This window comes from Antrostomus carolinensis, unplaced genomic scaffold, assembly GCF_000700745.2.
Source record: "Antrostomus carolinensis isolate BGI_N321 unplaced genomic scaffold, ASM70074v2 scaffold42413, whole genome shotgun sequence".
Taxonomy (NCBI): Eukaryota; Metazoa; Chordata; class Aves; order Caprimulgiformes; family Caprimulgidae; genus Antrostomus; species Antrostomus carolinensis.
In genome coordinates this window covers 1-20,588 of record NW_010305252.1, presented here as the reverse complement: position 1 = coordinate 20,588, position 20,588 = coordinate 1, and the positions used below count along the sequence as shown (strand labels likewise).

Below are 20,588 nucleotides of genomic sequence, written 5' to 3'. Positions count from 1 at the left end.
AAGAGAGATAACTAGAAGAAAAATGTACATATATGCAACTAAATTAAACACTGATCCTATCTTTGTAGTTAATATGCATGGGTATTTCTGTACCTACCCATGCTGTTCCACTGCACCAATTTACTTCACAAACTGGCGTCACCAGGGATTCATTTGTAATAATAATAAAAGAGATTATGAACTGAATGTGCTTTGTTTGTATCCATCGGAAATTTGTTCTGGTAACAGCTTATATTGAATACTGATAAGCAATCTTCAGAGCTTCAAACTCATGATTAAGTTTCAGCTCTGCCACTGACTTATGTGGTCCTGGCAAAGCAGCACCTCCATATGCCTTATTTTTGTCATCTGTAAGAGAAGGATAATGCCTAACTCAGCTTATAGATAAGAGTACCTGACATATATTGTATACAACTTAAAATGAAAAGAACCTACGGATATAAGCACTTTTTACTATTTGATTTTAATATATGATAGCCTAGGTAAATGGATTTATGCTAGTACCTGTGAGCACAAGTTCCTTTTCAGCCGTTCATTCAGAACACAGTCTGTCTCTTAGAGACTTCATGAGATGGGATTCTGAAGAGTTTAATCCATTAAGCATATCAACAATTCATAACCCACTCTGACTTTTTGAGTAATTATCCTTCTTACCTCAGGCATCATCTCCTCAATGAAATGAATTGTATAGTCAATGTTAAATCTGATTACTTTACATAGAGGAATCTGGAAGGAAAACAGAAATTCAGCATGAAAATCTGTGCAGCATCAAACACATAGTTAATACAATTTTGTATGCAAAGGTATTACTGTCTGCTCATAAGGACACTTACTAAAACAGCTGCTCTGGAGGATCATGTAAAGACAAGAACACAAGCATGTGCAAGAAGTAACAGTTCTAACCTCCACCTCTCTAATAGCACAGGGCTGACAGGAGGTATGGTAAAGGAAGATTAAATAATGCCATCTACTGGAGATTAAATTTTTGTTTAGGAGAAAAAGCAAAGCTCAGTAAACCCATATCTTCTCTCATTTATATCTGGACATTTGTATATTTGGAAGTGAATTTATTGTTGGTGACACAACATGTCAGATCAATACAGCGATCTGAAAGCATGATGTTTTTAGCACACTGCAAATTCTGTTAGCTATATTGTCTCAAAATATGGCTTTAAGTCATAGCAACACAACGTAAGGATAAATTTATAGGCTTATACTAATTTAATCCAATAAATATTCTGAGGTTCACTCAGCTAACTAGTAAGAAACATCTATTTCCTTTTTTTCACCTTTGAAAAAAGATTGTTTTGTTGTTTTCTTACATGGATTTTTTTTAAAGCAAAAAAGCTAAATTCCTAGAAGACTATGCCTAATCCTACCTTACACATCTGCAGCTCTTAGCAAGTTCTACTATCCACTGGCCTTGCAAGCACAAAAGAATCTTAGAACAATTCACTAGTCTGTGAAAGTGAGGCAACCCAAAATTATTTTGCATTAATAAGCACACAAACATCTGAACAGTGCTGGGGTTGCACGGAAGCCAACAAACCTAGTAGAGGTGCAATATTCTGCTTGCATCTTCTTGCAGCCACTATCAATTATTCGACTATTTTGCCTACAAAAATCTGTTGATATCTGCATGATAAACTAAGGAGCTACACCAAACAGACAAACAAAAAATTGCATTTCCTACAATTTGATACAATATTAAATGTGAATAGAAAAATACAAAACCCTGGAAGTCAAATGTCCCATTTAGAATCCGAGAAGAAGAAAACTTATCACATTTATATCAGAAGGGCTTAAAAAAAATACAGGGAGTGTTTGCTTACTTTCTAACATGCAAGTTCAACCAGGAGAGGATATTCTGATTCGAAAACTCAGTAGCCTGGGGTATTTTTCTTAGTATTGAATAGGAAATTAATGATTTAGATAAATGACCACAACCAAAATCTCCATGAATTTGAGTTCCATGTACACAAGTAAAAAAATAACAAAGGAACATGTGGTTGGTACTATAAAATTGTTTTGGTAGTTAATAGTAAGAAAATTAAAATTTCTTTTATGACTCTGCTAACCATCTTCCCTAATGTCTGACCTGCTCAATTATTACTGAGTAATAGTAATAACAGTAATAAGACTTGTAACAGTGTGCAAAGCTAAGACTTCAGATTACAGGAATTTGGTTCATTTACAGATGCTGATGTTCAGATGTCTATTTTTGCTACCCTTTGCCACCTCCCTTTTATCATATATGTTCCAAAATGTCTCTCAAACAGCAGTTTTTATGTTGCCAAAAATCATCTCAAGACAGCAATAGTCTCCTTCCAAAGGGCTTTAGACCTGTTAGTACCAGGAACTGACAATATGGTGTTGCTTTGTACACAACTCTGTAAAAAAAGTAATTTGCTGGCTGATCACTTCCTCTATTTGGAATGATAAAACACACTTTACAGTAAGAGTCAGCTCAATGTCTTCACTAACTCCTCATGTCAGACTAGAATTTTCCTTGTTCTCTGTATAGAGAAGATTTCCATAACACCATGCCTTCCTGTCACACAGTAGACACAAAAATTATAAAGAGAAGGTGGTATCTTTAGCCTTTTAATGGGAGTAAAACAAAGCTGTTCTTTTTGCTCATTTGCAAAGTGAAATGTAAAGCCTTGGGACAAGTCTCTCTTGAACCCCAAGGCTGAGCTAATGCTACCAGACAGGAGTGCTTCACACTGCCATGCTGAACTCCACTCTCTCACTGATTTCTTGTTAAGAGTCCCTTACCCTGCTCACCAAAAGTAAAGTGTTGTCATATACATTATATAAGCAAACTGTCGGGAAAAAAACCCCACTTTCTCCTCAGTGTCTCTCAGTTCCAGTATTCTTACATCCCAGTCCTGTACTGATAACCATTCTCATACTGGGTTTTGGCACTGGTGGTGTAGTTAATAGGTATAAAATGAAGGAAACAAAGAAACCCTATAGCATTTGAAAAAACAGTTATTGAAATATCAATATACCAAAAAAACATCTTTACATGTACATAAATTAAGTATTTGCATATTTTTTCAATCAAATAGGGCCAACTCATCTCATATTGGAAAAGCAAGACAATCAGGTACCAGTCATGTCCTTTTCTCATTATATTTGCCTTCAAAACATAAAATTAATTGCCTTTACATGCCTATAACTTTTAATAAAAACCATAACCTGCCTAGTTGCTGAAGAAGCTGAACAGATGTTAGAAAGTACTGGATACATCTAGATAAGTTTTTAGAAGAGATAAATCCCTTTAGAGTGAATCTCTGAAAAAAGTCCACTTGTCATTTAAAGGGAAAACCTTTTTTGCTGCTGTTGTTTTTAACTTTTCCAACTTATCAAATCTCTTAATTTAATTAACAGTTTTAACAAGGTATTACATGGTTTATTTCACTTTCAAACAGTGAAACATGTAAACACATTACTCTGATGTGCATTACAGTCTCAGTCACAGTTTTAAGACAATGTTTACCACAATTAGTCAAGACCTCAATAACCTGAGACACACTAGCACAAGTGTCTTTCCCCTGTCTCCAGGGCTGGCAAGATGTTTGTTAACATACATGTATCTTTTTAGAGGAATTCTGCTTCAGGGCAGAAGCAGCCCTGAAGTAGAATTCCTACATATGTAGTAATGGACATACTTACATTTGTTAGTGGGGCGTGTGCAAACATTGAGAACCCTTCAAAGATATATTCATGGTCGTCATACTCAATAACAGTAGGTCGGTCTGTCTAAAATAAGCAAACAAAACCACCACGGAGTAAGCAAGATTACTTCCATGACAGAAAACAAAATTAGAGTCCTAGTTAGAATTATTTATACTTACTAAGAAATTTGTGGGAGGCGACACAGTAATTCGATAGTGGTACAGTCTTCCAGCATTGTTGGTCATGGGGCGACATGGTTTAATGGGCTTAAAGAAAGAGATAAGTAGAATTATGTGTAGAGTCAAGGCAAATTTAGATTAAAAGAGAGAATAAAGCATTTATAATAGCCATGAAATATGCACTAGTAAAAATTAAATAAAAGCAGGTAGTCATAATTAAGCATTCTGGGAAGAGGGAAGTGTGGCCTTATCTACATTTTCACTTTCAGAAATATTTTTAAAGCTATTCAAAAGGAAAGAAGTTGAAAAAGTGCTGTAATTTCTTCATTTTCCATTTGACTTTCCATCTTTCTTTTACACAGCAGTTAGTCTTTTATGTACTAATTTCCTCTTTTATGTAAATTTGTTTCAGGAAACTGATTTTAAAAGCTTACATAATGAACCTGGACCTCACATAAGAAGATCTTAAAAGTATTTTATCAAGATAGACAGGTATCAGTCATCTGCTTGGGGCAAATCTGGGGCCTGAAGAGAAGGGATTAGTCTATCAGCACAGAGACAGCTCTGGTAACCCTGCTCTGCCTGCCAGGTTGCAATGCCAGTCAGAGATCCAAAGGCAGTCAGCCCTCCGTGCACTCTGATGCAACACCAGTGCCTGGGATTCATGTTTTCTCCCAGTTTGTTCTGAAGCAGTCCAGTTTAAAGACCTAAAAATCCTCAGCAGTCAGACAAAACTAGTTTTTCATAGGCCCTACATCCAACTTGAGGCAGTTTAGAGGCTGCCACCAACCTGCTCAGAATATATTTGCCTGCATTTAAAAAGAAAACTAAAATCACTGCAGCGAGCAAGGAACTACTCTCATCAGCTTTACATAAGTCAGCCTGATGGCAATAGCAAGACAGCTACACCACTATGCAGCTCTGTGCACTCTGCAAAACCCATCTAATAGGTAGGGTAATTATTCTGGTTGTTCAGCCCCAAATTAAGCTTCTCACTGCTGTGATGAGACAGTTACAAACCAGCTAGTTTGAAGCTAGGCAGGTTTATCTACAGGACACTGTCCAAGCTAGCATGTGCTAGGAGACTTTCTGAAAGCTCAAATCCCCAGCTGGCCTTGCTCCAGGGAGCAGCTGCCTTCATGCAGCAAGTTTCATATATATCAGTTTTGTCCTGCTAACGTTTTGTCCCTCCTCCTCTGCAAGGAAAGCACTAGAGACTATGTGGGAAGGAAGGGATCCTGGAGCAATTTATGGCAAGCTTCAGACCAAAGCCATTCTTCTGAAATGGAACAGATCACAGAAACATTCACAAACGCTTAACTGCAGAGAAATAAAAGAATATTTTGGAAAATATATGTTAAAAACATATATTGAAAAATTAAATTATTCAAAAAAATTACAAATGTAAATAGTAAAAACTATGTATTAACGTTCTCTCTCTTTTTTTTTTTTTACAATAATAAAGTTTTTTAGAATGAAAAACTTGAGGTAGTTCAAGCACTGTTTTTATTTCCAGAAACAATACTGATCACTCTCTACACACTCTGTACAAATGAATACTTCTAAGGAAAATAACCAAATGCTATTTCAATAATATTTTTCAAAAGAAAGGCACTACTATTCTTTCAGGAAGCTGATGGAGTAATTTTTTTTCTAATCACATATTCATAAAGAACTTAATACATTATTTGATGGTGTCAGCAGCAGAATTACTGTTTTATTTACTTTTACTTTTAAAGCAATTCCTTCACAAAGAGGGCCCTCAACATACTCATCCACTTGAAGATGGCAGACCTTTGACCACAAGTTTTTTTATTAATGTAATTGTGTTTGAGAAACTTAAAAAATCCCCTAGAACTAAACAAATACAGGCAAAAGTTTTCCACAGTTGTCAGGTGGATTTCATTACTGGCATTGCTTTTTAAATATGAGGTTACACAACTAAGTGATTTAAAGTTGAACAGGAATTTTTATTCAGACTGTAAATCATGAAAAAACCCCTCAAATGAACCCAAGCATGAGTTTACAGGAGTAAGTTTGTATTCATAATTGCAATTCTTCGAATTACTTACCTCTTCGCCAGGATAAATGCCATGTCTTATTCCCGTTCGTCGGGCTTTAGCGCTGCACTTGCACAAAGGGCCGTCATTCATCTATCAAAACCAAAATAGGATTCTGCTTTTATTGAAAAATGGTTTTGGAAAAGTATGTTTGTTTTAATGCCCGGAGTGCTGATGCTTCTAAAAGCCTGTCATGCTTAGATTAAGGGGATGTTCTTAAGCCAATAAAACTGAAAACAGTACAGACTAATGTAAGAAAACTGCACAATAGCATCAGAACTTCCTGACTATTTCAGAAGCAGAAGATGGAAAAACGCTCTCAGTAGAACAGTACCACTCTACTTCCACACACATCTTCTCAATTTCTCATACATACAAACAGCACATCATCTGCCTAAAACAAAATTCAGGCCCTAAATGTACACATGCAAATATTTACACGCTGAAATCTCCAGGTTTAAACAGTTCCACTCAGTTCATGGACTGAAATCCCATCCCTGATTAACCCTTCTGCCATGTGGCAAGGCTATCACCCAAAGTATGCAAAGGAGAACATTTCAAGATTTTACTTGGTACTTTAAAGAACTACTGAGAACACTTCAAATCAATCCTGTGAACAGATCAGTTAAAAAAAGGGGGAAAAAATACCCACTTCAGTATTCTGTATGAGTGCATCAAGTAGCTATACTAAAAAGGGCCATTGCACACAGCATAAAGCTGGTGTCTTTCTTTTCACTTTTATGACCAAGTTCAAGGAAGACTATAAATTACTGCAATTCTGTAAAACTTTCTGCTGTTAACATCATACCCATTGCAGAAATACAACAACAAAAAACAAACAGAACCAAACCCCAGAAACAAATGAAGTTTCCAATCCCATGCTTTAATGAAATTTTTCAAAGTTTGAATCCTGAACTGAAACTTTTTCTTAGATTTAGAAAAAATCCAACCTTGCAATGCAATACAAGCACCAGTAGAACTTTCCATGCCAGTATAAGCAGTCTGAAAATGTAAACAGCATCCATGGTGGGGCTAAACTGTATCATCACACAATAGATATAGTGTGAAGATACCTCAGGAAGCAAGAATCACCAAACCACTGTTAATGTAGACTTCAGACAGTTGGAAGAGGGATGTAACTTTTTAGTTTTGATGCTAATTCTCTGAATGTTCATCTCAGTTCAATTTCTTCAGACTGGCATAACGCACACATGCAAAGGAACATAAGAAATGGGGCACTTCTCTACTCCTTTAGGAACTTAGTCATGCAATCTTAACAAGAGTGACGTGATGGCTTTTTGTTCACGCATCTTTTCCACGCTCTGAGCCCCTTGAGGAAAAGTACAGGCTCAATGAAAGTGAATCACGCTTATAGGTAAAAGCATACTTACTGCCTCACTGGCTTATAGAGCCACAAAACAGAAGAGAGTTAAAAAATGCAGTCAACAGCAATTGCTCATCGCTCCCCCAAAAATAAGGCCCTACTGAGGCTATTAAAATAATAATCACTTTTTTTTTTTTAAATCTCATCCTTAATTCTTAGAACTGTTCAGCACTACCACTGCCTCTGTTACCCTAAAAGCACAGGCTGAGACTGACAGGGATACGAAGTACCTATAAAGACAAGGACTTGAGAAGCAAGTCAGACACATACCTATGTCATCCCTAATGACATAGCTCACAGAAAAAAATGCAAAAGAGCAACTATGAAGTGATAATAAAATGATGCTGAAAAAATCATCAAGTTACATAAACTAAGGCAATGCGTTCTAACTTCCCCGACCAACAGGGCAACACAAACAAGCAGATAACACTTGTAAGCTAAATGCTGCAGTAGTGGCATCGGCTTTAACAACTTACTTCCTTGGCAACTGCCAGCACTGCTGGGTAGTATCCAAGCTAACAAACACACTGCTCAGATTGAAGGGTTGGGAAGATCCATTCCAAAAATGAGGTTACTTGTCAGACAGTGTACTTGTATGTGCCATTGTCCATGGCAATCACTCCTGGGTTTTTGTAGTGATAGTTAGAAAGTGTTTTAGTATAGCAGGTAAATACCTAGGAAAACACTAAATGTTTTCAAATAAAATCTACTCAGTAGTACAGCACCAACAAGTTCACCCTGCTCTGATTTCAGCCTTTTCAAGAAAGATGAAGAGGCTCTGAAGAAAGTTTTTGGGAAAACTTTCTCTGAAGAAAGTTTTTGGGAAAGAAAGCTTTTCAGCAGGGAATTCATAAACCACACATTCCTGAAACTATTCATCCTACAGTTATTCCACTTCTTTTTATTTAGCCAATATTCTGGCCTAGAACATTACTTTGAAGTGTGCCCAAGAGCAACACAATTTTTTCAGCTAAATACCTAAACAGTTTGCTAATTTTGTTTTCCATACCAATAAAGACAGCTAGCTATGCTCAAATTATTATTATTTTTTTTAAACTAGAAGCATAAATATGAGTCTGTAATAGACTATTCAACAGACCTTTGAATTACTACAGTGGCAATAAGCACCGCAGTATCTCTTGGCATTATGATTTGTTGCTTGCTAAACTCATGCATCATGCAAAGCGCCACAAAAATAAATTTACTGAAATGCTATTTAACAGTGAGTTAGAATAGACTGTAAAATATTTAAGTAAGAAAGATGAAGATGGAAAATTTGCAAACAAAAACTAGTCTTCTGTGCAACATATACATTCAAAACAATACTTCATCAGCTCAGCAATTACATTTAATGAGAACTATAATCTCCATGCAATTACAAAAACACCATTAGAAAAGAAATTAGGAGCATTAACTGCATACTTAAAACATTTTTTATCATTATGACCTGAGAGCTTTTAGGTGAAAACTTTGTAAAGGAGATAAACATGCTGCCTTTCTCCATCCCAGAACTCATCTGTGTGCCTCCGTCTCAGGGCTAAGAGGACAGCATTAGTACACTGTTAGCAATTCAGGCTTTATTAACATTGCTAGATGTGATTCCAGCTGAATAATCCCCAGGATTCATGAGATGCAACCACGCTCTTGAAATCAAAAGTGAACTGTTTTGTATCAGATGAGAGAGAAAAGAGGGTAAAAAATGCATACTGAAACAGATGCCACTCCACATCTTTGACAACAGTACGTAATTTTAGGTCAGGAGACTGACTTTCAGAGACACAGTACTTTTTCCTCTCACCATACCTGTCCTGGATCATTGTACCACAGTTCTTCATGGAGACGATCAGGGTGTGCTTTTTTACGCTTAATTTCTGCAATGACGTCAAAAACTTCAGAATCTGAACTGCTAGAGCAGCTGCTGTCATCTTCAGAGTCACATTCTGAGTCACTGGAGGTCTCTGATTCACACAGGGAAGACAAAGTCAGGTGAAACACACTTCCACACGCTCTCTTCCCCAGTAGCAATGCTACTCTCTAACATGACATAACTACCTCGGGCATACTGAAAGTTATGGATGTTGTGCATGATGTTCACACTAACAAAAAGAGGGACAGAAACTGCATTTTCAATTAAAAATGACAGCAAATGCTACAGATATTAAATGCTTACAATAACTGCATCTGTTTGCATGCATGAGATTGCTGTTTGGCTGTCCAGGAGCACCACTGATCAGTTGTAGAAGAGCAATTTCAGTTAATTGGCATTAAAGATTATAGAGCTATAACCGACCCAAGTATGACAGTGAAGTTAAAAAAAAAAAAAAAAGAAAAAGAGATAGAAAAGAGAAGAATACACAGGTCATTTGCATGAGTTAATCAGAACCTCTTGTTTAAAAGTTAATTCTGCTTGTCATGAGCAAAGTCCTTACGTCTACTTTCATTTTACCTAAAAATACCTCTGTCTATAGCAGGATATTATCTATTTAAGAGTTTCAAAACAGCACATATGGACAGAATTATTATAGAACATGTATTGTTAGACTCATTTTTTAAAAATTAATTATGTCTAAAATTCATTATCATATATTAGAAACATTTTTTTTCTGGTATATCAGAGAAGAGAACAATGCTAAATAAAAAAAAACAACAAAAAAACAACTAAAGATGGTCTTAGACTTGTTAAAATGTCTCCTTTGTGGTCTTATCAAAATAATGCTAACAAGCATCTGGACTTCATGAAAACAAAACAAAAAAACCCCCAAAACCCCACCGAACTCACCAAAAACCCAGAGCCTGATCTCTCATATCTCTAACCTCCTGTGGTACTTACAAGTGACTACCTTTCTTATGTGTGTAATGTCATTCCACAGATCATTTCCACAGATCTCCTCAGCTCCAAATTAAATAAATGCCTTCGTAGCCAAGACATATAGCATGATGCAAGTAAGGTTTATTACTCTTGGAAGGAGGGATGCAATTTCTTCCATTTCTAAGTTTTGCCTTAAGAGAAAACATATTACTATACTGCCAGTGTTCTGAAATACTGTGAAACTATGGTTTAAAACACATGTATTTATTGAATACAAGACTCTCCTTAGTTAATAGGGGGACAGAAAAAAATAAGAAAACATTATGAGTAAAATGTTTTGAGGTTTTTTTGTTTGTTTGTTTTGTTTTTAAATCAAGATGTCTTTTTTATACAGCATATAATTCAGCCTAAGGTGTTATTAAAATATGCCTTTGGGACATATGGTTTACATAGGTCATAAATGCTCCACTGCAATCAAGTTTTGTCTGAGTGTGTATGCAGATATATTCTTAAAAATATTCACAAACACTTGAGTTCCAAAAGTTGTCTGATAAACAGTAATTAGTTGTATAAGTGCAATTTCAGGTGCAAAATGAGTGTGGGACCTGTGAGAGTAAGCTGAAGTTCTGAAAAACCAATTCTTTGGAACAAATTCTTAGAACTTTTGTATTTAATGTATTGAAATTAGCCTTTCTTGATACAAAAGTGCTCTTGGAGTGCATGGCTACCTCACTACAATATATAATTACTGCTAACACAAGGCAGAACGGAGACAGCATTTACTTAAGCACAAAATAAGACAAACTATCAGACACTATAGAAGCGTGGCTGTAGGAGAAGCTGGCACAGACACCAAGTCAGCCCAGGGGACCCTGCAGACGCAGAGCCTTCAGGTCCTCCAGAAAGAGTGGAAAAAAACAGAGAAGTTGCTCTTGGCCTTATCATATTTCAGCATGGAGTAGCAAAGGAGCTCTCTGCAGAGATCTGAGGAAGTAAAGCTTTACACAGGTATTTGAATGTAGCAGTTTTGTTCTTGCTTCATCCACGTGAAAATATATGTCCTGAAAAACCCTATAGTTAACTTTCTTAGTGATTCTTGAGTGAATTTAAATATGTGCAAATCCGTTATTCAAGAAAAAAAAGTAAAAAAGGTGTTTCCTTCACAAAAGTGAAGTCACTTTTTACTTAATCTGTGTTTATTTTTATTGTATCTTTTTATACTGCCAGCATGTAATTGACCATGTCATTACATACCTGTATTTCAACTTCAGAATTTTTGAGATGTGACTTTTGAAGAGTTACTAAGCCCAGATATGAGAGTCTGAAGCAGTTCAACAGGCGAACACAGAACATCAGTTAAAAAGCAAGTCCAACAGAGTACCTAAATTAATGTGATACGCCCAGGAATTTCTTGAACTAATGCAACTGACTGAAAAACACACTATGAAACACTGAAATGCTGCAAGTATAAATAGAACAGCTAACAGTTCACACAAAACAAAATAACAAAAATAGCTTTCACTGAGTTCCAAGTAGACAAATTGCTCTCAAAAAGTGGGCCCTGCTAATTCAACTGGTATTTCCCCAATAACTGACAGGTCGTAGACTTGTTTCACTGCAAGAAGATCCATATGGGTGGTGCATGACAATGGAGATCAACTACGTTTTGAAAACTGATACTTCTGCACAAGACCATAGTAACCAGAGTTGCACAACCAATCTATAATCCAGAAGAAGGATTAACTGTGCGATAACAAGCAGCCACCTGAGTTTATCACCACTACTTTTGCACCCTTTTTAGAAATACAAGAGCAGGAGCTCCTCAAAGCCTCTTGTGCGCCATGATTTGGCCTATCTGATCATGCTCAAGGTGCTTTCATGACATGGAAGAGACTTTAGCACAAGGCAGTGCTGGATGGATACTCTCCATTTTCCCTTGGGCCTTCTGTGTAAAGAATCTAGTGCTACTTCAGTCAAAAACAACAGTAAAACTCCCATGGATAAGCAATTCAAAGGAAGGATTTAAAAAACACAGATTAATATACCAACATTATTAAATACACACAAACCTGCCCAAAACAGGTTACCTACAGATTATTCCATTTGAGAGCTTTGTCATAATTTCTGCCTACCTAAATCTTCATCCAGCTTGGTCTTTGGTGGCTCCCATGGTGGCCTGGCTGCTTTGGCCTTTGCCTGTCGCTTTCCTAACTCCTCATCAAACTTTTCATACAGATCTCGGAGCTTGCTTGTTCCTACCACAGTAGAGTCCCCCTGTTAATTAAAAAACAGAATAACATCAAAAAAGATAGTGTTGAAACAGCACATGAACACAACATGTACCAGTATTTCACATGAAAAGCAAGAAGGGGGAAAAGACAAATCTGTGTAGTTCAATGAAACATGGAAATGCTTGTTAAGGCTTTAGCATACCATTACATTGCTCCACCAGGTAAATTAGCAGAGAAATTACTTCATTTGCTGGTGCATTATCATGAAACCTTTGGCCTAACAAAGCAGCAAAGCTAAGCATATTTAGTACAGCTCAGCACTGATTTTTCACAAGTTTAGAAGAAACAGGAGACCTGTGAAAGTCTTTTGCAATTAAAAATAATTTTATCACACACAAGAAACAAAACCCATCTCATTTTGTTGCCTGCTTTGAATCACTGAATTCACTCTCTGTTATTCTCAAAAACCTCCACAACCAACCACATATATAAAAAAAAAGGCAAAAAACCCCAGAAACCTCTCCCTTTCTATCACTACTCCATCAGGAAAAGCTATTGTCAAGTCCAAAAAATCCTGACTTCCTGCTTCTGTGCAAAATTTCTCCAAGGTTGTGGGAAGATACGGTGCTTGTGGCATCTTTGCTAAAGTACATGTATAATGGAAAATACCCACCCTTCTCTGCTGGAGACAAAAAAATATCCCTCTTCCATATTCCACTAATCTGAATGCAAACACACAGAAGAAACTGATGAACATAGAGAAGAATACCAACAAATAAAGTCCTTAACAGGGTTAAAAGATTGAGATGGCTGGAAGGAAAAAGGGATTAAATAACACAAAGCATGATCCGGCTGAAGGGTTCATATTAATCAAGTAATCAAATAATCAATAAAGGACTGTGTACAGTAATTTTAGAGTTCTCTCACAAACATACCACTTGATCCATAGGGTCATTGGAATAATAGCTTTCAGAATGGGTACAGCGAACCCAGACTGGCTTAAGTAATTCCTCATCTTCCTCTTCATTTTTCTCAGATGCATTCTCCTCTGATTCTTTGTCTTTGATAGGAGTGTAATTTTTCTCTTTGCTGGAGCTCTGGTTCTCAGACCACCTTTCTCTGTCTTCCTCCCATCGGGGTCTCTTTCTCTCTCTGCTTGGAGACCGGCTTAGCGGAAGAAAGCAAATAAAAACAATTCTTTATTATTTTAATAGTTGTAGTTTTATAATGAAAAGCAAATAGTTTGCTTCAGACTAGTATATCATTCTATCATATAAATTACAGCAAAATCAAATTGTCTCTTCCTGCTTTTAACTTGCACCATAAGTAGCAGAGTACTTGGTAGCTCTGACCTACTATAAAAAATGACTTGAAATTGAAAGTGCTTTTGTATATTAAACCTTATTCAGGAATTAGAATGAAAAAATATATTCAATTTTACTTTTTTAAAAATTATTTTTTTTAATCTCCTCTGCCTACAAAGCCAATAATGCTGCACTTATTTCAACTATCCAGGATTCAGAAGGAAAGGAGCATCAATATAAAAAAGCTCCTAAAAGATGATCTAAACATAGAATGACTTTAAATAATCTTGGTACTTTACAGACTGGAAGCAGATGCAAGAAGAATTCTTTAGAACAGATAGTGAAGCCCTCTCTCCAGAAATTAATCCTTTTTCTAACTTTATAAGGTCTTGAGGTAACTGACATTTGTATGTATAAGCAGACTTTTACAAGTTTAAGACACATCTTTTCTGGGTTTCAAACCGGGCACGTATGCACATATACATACATAAAAACTCACACGTGAGGATGCACAGAGCCTCAAACACAGAAGAGATGGAATGCAACCTTCCTTACCTTCCTGCTCTCTTGTAATCTTTTTTGTAGGATCTGTCTGATGATGGTGACCTCCTGCTGTCACGGTGCCTATGCCTCTCCCTCTCTCGCTCCCTTGGAGAGTTCAAAATAAAAGTTAAATGAGAAATCTGGCATTTCATACATTCCACACCTGAAAGGAGCACAGAAGCAGGCTGAGATCATGTTATGCAAAATGACATACACATGCTGATTGCTAAAAACACAGACATTCCTAATTCTGACCTTCAAGAAATTTGTCAAAGCCACCCATCTCCTCTACCTTTGTCATAAAGCCATCTCAATATGACAGTTAATTCATATCATCCAGAGGTAACTTCTATAAATTCATAACAGGACGTGTTGCCATTTTTCCTCTTCTCCTGTTATAAATAGCAAAGGGCAAGATTGTTTTATCTTTGATCATTCTTAATGCCTCAAGGGAAAGAAAACCTATTCCATGTACAATAGCTTTGTAAGCACAGTGGTCATTCAAGTGTTTCAGGGAAGCCCTCTCGTCCTGACAACCACCTCAAGCATGCATGAAAAACTGACACAGAAAACGTGCATCATGCCAAAACTATGAATCTCATCTACAAGACTCAACTTGCACATACACATGAAGAACTTAACCACTCAAACATATTTCTGGGGTGGGGAAGAGTGGCTGCAAAGCTGCCTGGCAGGAAAGGATCTGGAGGTTGTGGTCAACAGCCATCTGAATATGAGCCAGCAGCATGCCCAGGTGGCCAAGGCCAACAGCATCCTGGTTTGTATCAGAAATAGCGTGGCAAGCAGGACCATGGAAGCGATCATGCTCCTGTACTTGGCACTGGTGAGGCTGCACCTCAAGTGCTGTGTTCAGTTTTGGGCTCTTCACTATAGAAAAGACATTGAGGTGCTGGAGTGTGTCTAAAGAAGGGCAATAAAGCCAGCGAAGAGTCTGGAGCACAAGTCTTATGAGGTGCACCTGAGAGAACTGTGATTGTTTGGTCTGGAGAAAAAGAGGCTGAGGGGAGACTCATTGCTCTCTGCTACTGCCTGAAAGGAGGGTACTGAGGTGGGTCTCAGTCTCTTCTCCCAGGTAATAACAAGCAATAAGACAAGAAGAAATGGCCTCGCATTGCATCAGGGGAGATTTAGATCAGGTATAAGGAAAAGTGCCTTCACCCAAATGGTTGTCACACATTGGAAGAGGCTTCTCAGGGAAGCGGCTGAGTCACCATCCCTGGAGGTATTTAAATACAAGTATACCTGTCACTTAGGGACATGGTTTAGTGGTGGACTTGGCAGTGTTAGGTTAACAGTTGGACTCCATCTTAAGGGTCTTTTCCAACCTAAATGATTCTATGAAATTACTGTGTACATGAAGCAGCAAAGATCACACAGGCAGTTTCATACTCTAATAACAGCTGACAACTCATTAGTCCACAATCATTTGTGAATCTGTCAAATCTCCTAGTAAATGAGTCTACACAAGGAATTATAAATATGTGCCTCAGGTGCTTTGGTGGGCTAACAGAATGAGTCAAGATTATTTATGAATATATATAGGTATGTTTCCATATGCATAAGGTGAAATAGAATGCAAATTTACAAAGCACAAAGTTCTTATAAATTATCTACTGTTCCGCCCCAGAGCTGTTCTTCCTTCTCTGCCTTTGTTGCATTCAAACAGATTTCAGTCTTCAGAGAGAGCATATTCTATGCCGTCCAGTTTGCTTGAGAGATGGTTGCTGTGCAAAAAACACACCAATGCCAGCAAAGAGTTCTCATTAAAATAAGCAGATACATGGTTAAGTAGATCTGGAAGCTGCTGGCCTCAAGAAGTAATCCACAAATTTAAGAAAGAAGCTGCTGAAAACATTTTCAAAACTTAAAACCAAACTTTAAAATCTAAACAATAAGTTGTGAAATTGTGTGGCAAATATCTGAGTCACCTATAAGGGTAGAAAATTCCACAATTCCACAAAATTTCATAAAGAAAAGGACAACATCTTAATGTCTCAATGGCAGCTGCGTTCAGTTTTAGGAAAATCCTATTTTAGAAATCAAAGTAAAGTTACTAAACGTGAGGCTTGGGGTTTTTTTGTGGGTTTGTTTTTTTTGGTTTTTTGTTTGTTTTTTAATACAGCTGTCTAAGGTTCTGCAATTAAATCTCTGCATATCTAAATCAAAGTGGCTTTATTTCCACAGGCATTATGTGTAAATTCATGTTTCACATGTGACATGAGAAAGCTCAGAGCTTCTAAAATTAGAGAAGGTGATGCAGGTGCCTTGATAAACAGATACTTAACTTTCCAGTGTCTCTCTTTGAATATTCTGACCTAGATCATTAAGACACAAAAACAGCCACCAAGAGAGCGAATCTAAGACATCTGAAAGATTTAACTGATGATGGTTGCTCTAAAGCACCACACAGCAAACTGCATCAGGTCAGGTCATAATTTGCAAGTTGTGACTATGAAGCAGAGGGACAGAAACTTGATACATCCCAAAAGAAGCAGTCCACACTCATCCATCTGAATCATGTCAACGCAGCCTACAACTTCCTGATTTATTTTAACTAGTGTATGCTAATTTTCACCACAGAACTCTCTTGAGATCACAGGCTGGCTTGCTGAGGTCTTCATCCTGAAGAGAATCACACAAGCAGATTTAAGCATCCAGTGGGAGGTCCCGTGAAGCCTGCACATGTCTGCACTGGTGTCCCACAAGGATGAGGACAAAGCAGGATGAAGACCATTGTGCAACACGCTTGTCACTAAAACACTTCACTGCAGGGATTAGATATGTGCACCTATCAGACTACAAACCCACCCAAGTGCTGATTCTCTACAAATACAGGGCTTACTCAGAGGAAGACCAAATTCAAGTAATACCTGGAACCCTAACTCTAGTAATTCAATCTTGAAATTTGAAGTGCTGGTACTCAACCGTTTGTAAAGCTCAACTTTGAACACAGTCTTTTGCACAAAGTTGTGCCAACTACTTTCATGCCACATGTGCCTAAGATTCTATGGCAAACACCCATGAGATTAGAGCACTACTCAGCAATCTACTCAGTTTTCAAATGAGAGCTTCTTTGCTTCCAGCTCTCTCCATGGACAAGCGCAACAAGTCTGCCAGCTCCTAAAGGCAAGGCAGAAGCAGTGTACCTGAAAGGTGTCAAAACAGTAGCTCTTTCCATCAGACCCAAGTAATGGCTACCTCCCAAGCTGGAGGAAAAACAAGGATGAGGGAAGAACATTGATGCAAACAAATACTATGAGACCATGAATACAGTTCTACCCCCGCAGGCAGAAGATACCTCAAGTTACCTGTTACGTTCGTAACTTCTGTGATGAGGCGATATCCTTCCTCTGTCGTAATCTGTCCGGTGCCGACTGCTTTCCTGCCTCCTCCTCTCTGGACTCCGGCCTCGATCTCGACGATCCCCATGGTTAGTGGACCGATGCCTGTCACCGTGGATGTGACCGTGTTCACGATGTCGGTGCTCCTCGTAGTGCTTGCTCCTGTCTGGAGACCGTCGATCGCTTTGTGACTTCTCTCCCTGGTACTGCCCCGTGTGCCGAAAATGGCTGCTGCCGCCGCTGCTGTTGGCGGTGGTGCTCTGAAAGGAGCCCGAGTTGTGCTGATAGCTGTTGAAGTTAGGTGGTGGGAATGACTGCTGTGAATACCCGGTGGAGTACACAGGCTGGTAGTTGACTTGTTGTGGCATGACTGGTGGTGGTGGGGGGTGTGGTACCGTGGGAGGAGGCATCATGTAAGGAAAGGTGCTTTGCCCAGCAGGAGTTCCTGGCACAGGAGCATTGCTAGGGTTTGGCACCGGCGGAGGAGCAGGAGGGAAGCATGGAGGCACTGGGAAGCTCTGCCTTATCTGGTGGTTTGGAAATGGTGGCCTCATGGGACACTGATTGATGGGATTTTGTGTGGATGGGGGAACTGGAGGAGGATAGGGCACAAAGTCTGGCCTGGGAGGCATGTAACCTGTGGTTGGAGGGTTTGAGTAGGTTGTTGGAGGGGTAGTTTGCTGGTCATACTGGTATTGTATGGAAGGCTGCTGTGGGTGAAGCTGCCGTAGGTTCTGAGGGCGGTAGGTCTGTGTTGAAGTCCTTGCTCCTGGTCCCCCCTGACCACGGGCACATCCTCGCCCAGAATGGAAAGACATGGCTCACCTTTAATGAGGAAAATAAAAGCCCAGTGTCATAAAATTTTTGTAGGATGTCCTTAGCGCAGTCACAGGAGCTTCTCCCAAAGCACTGAAATGACAGTTTCTGCAGCTTCCTTTAACAAAAGCAGTGAATGGTGTCCACTGACTTTCACTGGGAGCTTTGTGCTCCCTGGAGCTCTAGTACAGGCCATTTATGCCCCTTTGATTCCTTTAAGCCTAATCTACAAAAGCTCTCTACTGTCTTTAATCCAGAACCCAAACTGGGCCATGGCAGTTTGGGTTCTAGATTAAAGGGCAATGTTAATTTCAACAAATGATTGATACGACAGCTGGCCAAGGATACAAGCACCTCCACTAGTACCCACTACACATTTTGATATAAACCCTCAGATACCCCACCCCAAACAAGCCACTTATTTTTAACAACTGCAATTGTCATCCAAAGTCCTGTAAAGAAAAGTCCCTTCTGGAACATGATTCTAAACTCCAGGTAGAATGACTTCACTGACACTTCACTGCAAGTTACCTAGTCCAACACATCATATGAATTTGAATCAGATAGCAGCGACTTACATTCACAATTGAGACCCCAATTTAGTAAAGCACTGAATTCAACAGATATTTAAAAGTATTTTAAGTTAGGTAGATTGCTGTGGAATGAGAATCTTAAAGGTTACAGAAAAAAAAATATGTAGATTGTGCTGTTAATCCAATTTCATTTAAATAAATGGTTCCCAAAAAATCCCTCAGCTGCCTGCTTGGCCCTGTTACATTTCCAGCAATTGTCACTGCCTCAGGTAGGTTTAAGTCTTGCTCAAAACCATGCAAGTATTTAATGCATTGTATTAACGTTTATAAATGAAAACCACTGTGCTTCATTAAAGTTAAATTTCATTTTTTAATTACAATGTTAAGTTTCAAAAACTGGAAAAAAGAAAAAAAAACATTTAAAATTTAAAAAATTATTCATGGTGTCTTGGCTGTAATGGAGGGAGAGAGAAAAAATAATTAGTTAAGTAGTCACAGAAGTCAAATTCCATTTTCCATAAAGGGGAGGGAGAGAAAGAGACACTCATGTATTTGGAAAGATCATTAGATTATTAAAACAAAGTCTCTCTTTTACTGGGGCTTTGTAGATGCTGAAGTACACATACAGAATATTCTCCCACCTGTTATCACACAACATGGCCAACCTGGACTGCTCAGAGCACTGCTTCCAGCTGCATACTGGTGCCAGTGCTGTAAAAGGTGTAGCTAGCTAAGAGACAGCAGACAACATCTGGTGAACCAGAGGAAGAAAGGAAAAGAAGCAAAGGGGGAAAGGAGTGACATCAAGGAGGAAGAACCAAGAGGACCCTAAGTGTCTCCTTACACACACACTGGAATTGGTAGTGGAGGGATTCATTTCCTCTCCAGTGCAACCAAAGGCCAAAGTGAGTGAGAACCCTGCATTTCTAGGAGGTAGCAGACATGCTGGTAAAGCCACTTGTTCCTTCCAGCCAGCCTGTGCCTGCTCAGTACCCTCAAAAAGAAACAATGGGGGGGTGGGGGTGGTGCTGTCCGTCCCCATTATTTTGCCTGGCAATAGCGTAACCTTTTGTCATTATTAATTCTAATCTATTAAATGCTAAATCAATTTTGCTTTAGTGATCCAGTCACCTTACACAGCTCGAGCTTGTAACAGGAAAATGTTTTATACTTTGCTGACATTTACATACACATTTACGCAGGCTGAGCTACGCTTTTATTACCTTAAACAAATTAAAGCAAAGGCCACCGTGCCACCGTGGCTTGCACTGAAGCACATTTCTTTTTAACACGCCACAGCATTCAAACAAGAGACCTCGTTCATCAGCTCTCTCTTCCATGGAGCTCTAAGCCTTCCCCAACGCCAGAACACTGCTCTGGTTCTACCACCTTAATTTCACCTCAGAACACACAGAATCACAGCTGCAAAAAAAATTCAAAAAAAACCATACATGTAATTTGAAACACCCAAACTATTTTAAACTCCCTCTGCTACAAATTTTGGCCACATAAAATTTTCATTTAACTTTAAGTAAGTTCAAAAAAACACTGGAAAGGACAAACTCTCCTTTTCCTGTCACCTAGGAAAGGAAATTTATTGTTCTGGTGGAAGCCGTCACACACAAAAGTAACCACAGTTTCTTAAAACACACGAAAAATGTCTTCTCTCCTGCAGACAAGACA

At 38.4% G+C, this 20,588-nt stretch overlaps 1 protein-coding gene across 1 annotated transcript in view; it reads right to left on the bottom strand.

The window, feature by feature from the left end:
• DROSHA (drosha ribonuclease III) overlaps positions 1-19,301 on the bottom strand; it is a 70,096-nt gene extending 50,795 nt beyond the window's left edge. Inside the window, exons 1-10 of the mRNA XM_010164733.1 lie at positions 19,149-19,301; positions 17,524-18,381; positions 14,207-14,299; positions 13,283-13,514; positions 12,249-12,390; positions 9,111-9,265; positions 5,936-6,016; positions 3,864-3,950; positions 3,682-3,768; positions 655-726 (exon numbers count right to left, since the gene is read on the bottom strand). Of these exons, the coding sequence (XP_010163035.1) occupies positions 655-726; positions 3,682-3,768; positions 3,864-3,950; positions 5,936-6,016; positions 9,111-9,265; positions 12,249-12,390; positions 13,283-13,514; positions 14,207-14,299; positions 17,524-18,374 (1,800 nt within the window). The 5' untranslated portion in view covers positions 18,375-18,381; positions 19,149-19,301. The remainder of the gene's footprint in view (positions 1-654; positions 727-3,681; positions 3,769-3,863; positions 3,951-5,935; positions 6,017-9,110; positions 9,266-12,248; positions 12,391-13,282; positions 13,515-14,206; positions 14,300-17,523; positions 18,382-19,148) is intronic.
• Between the last annotated feature and the right edge of the window lie 1,287 nt (positions 19,302-20,588).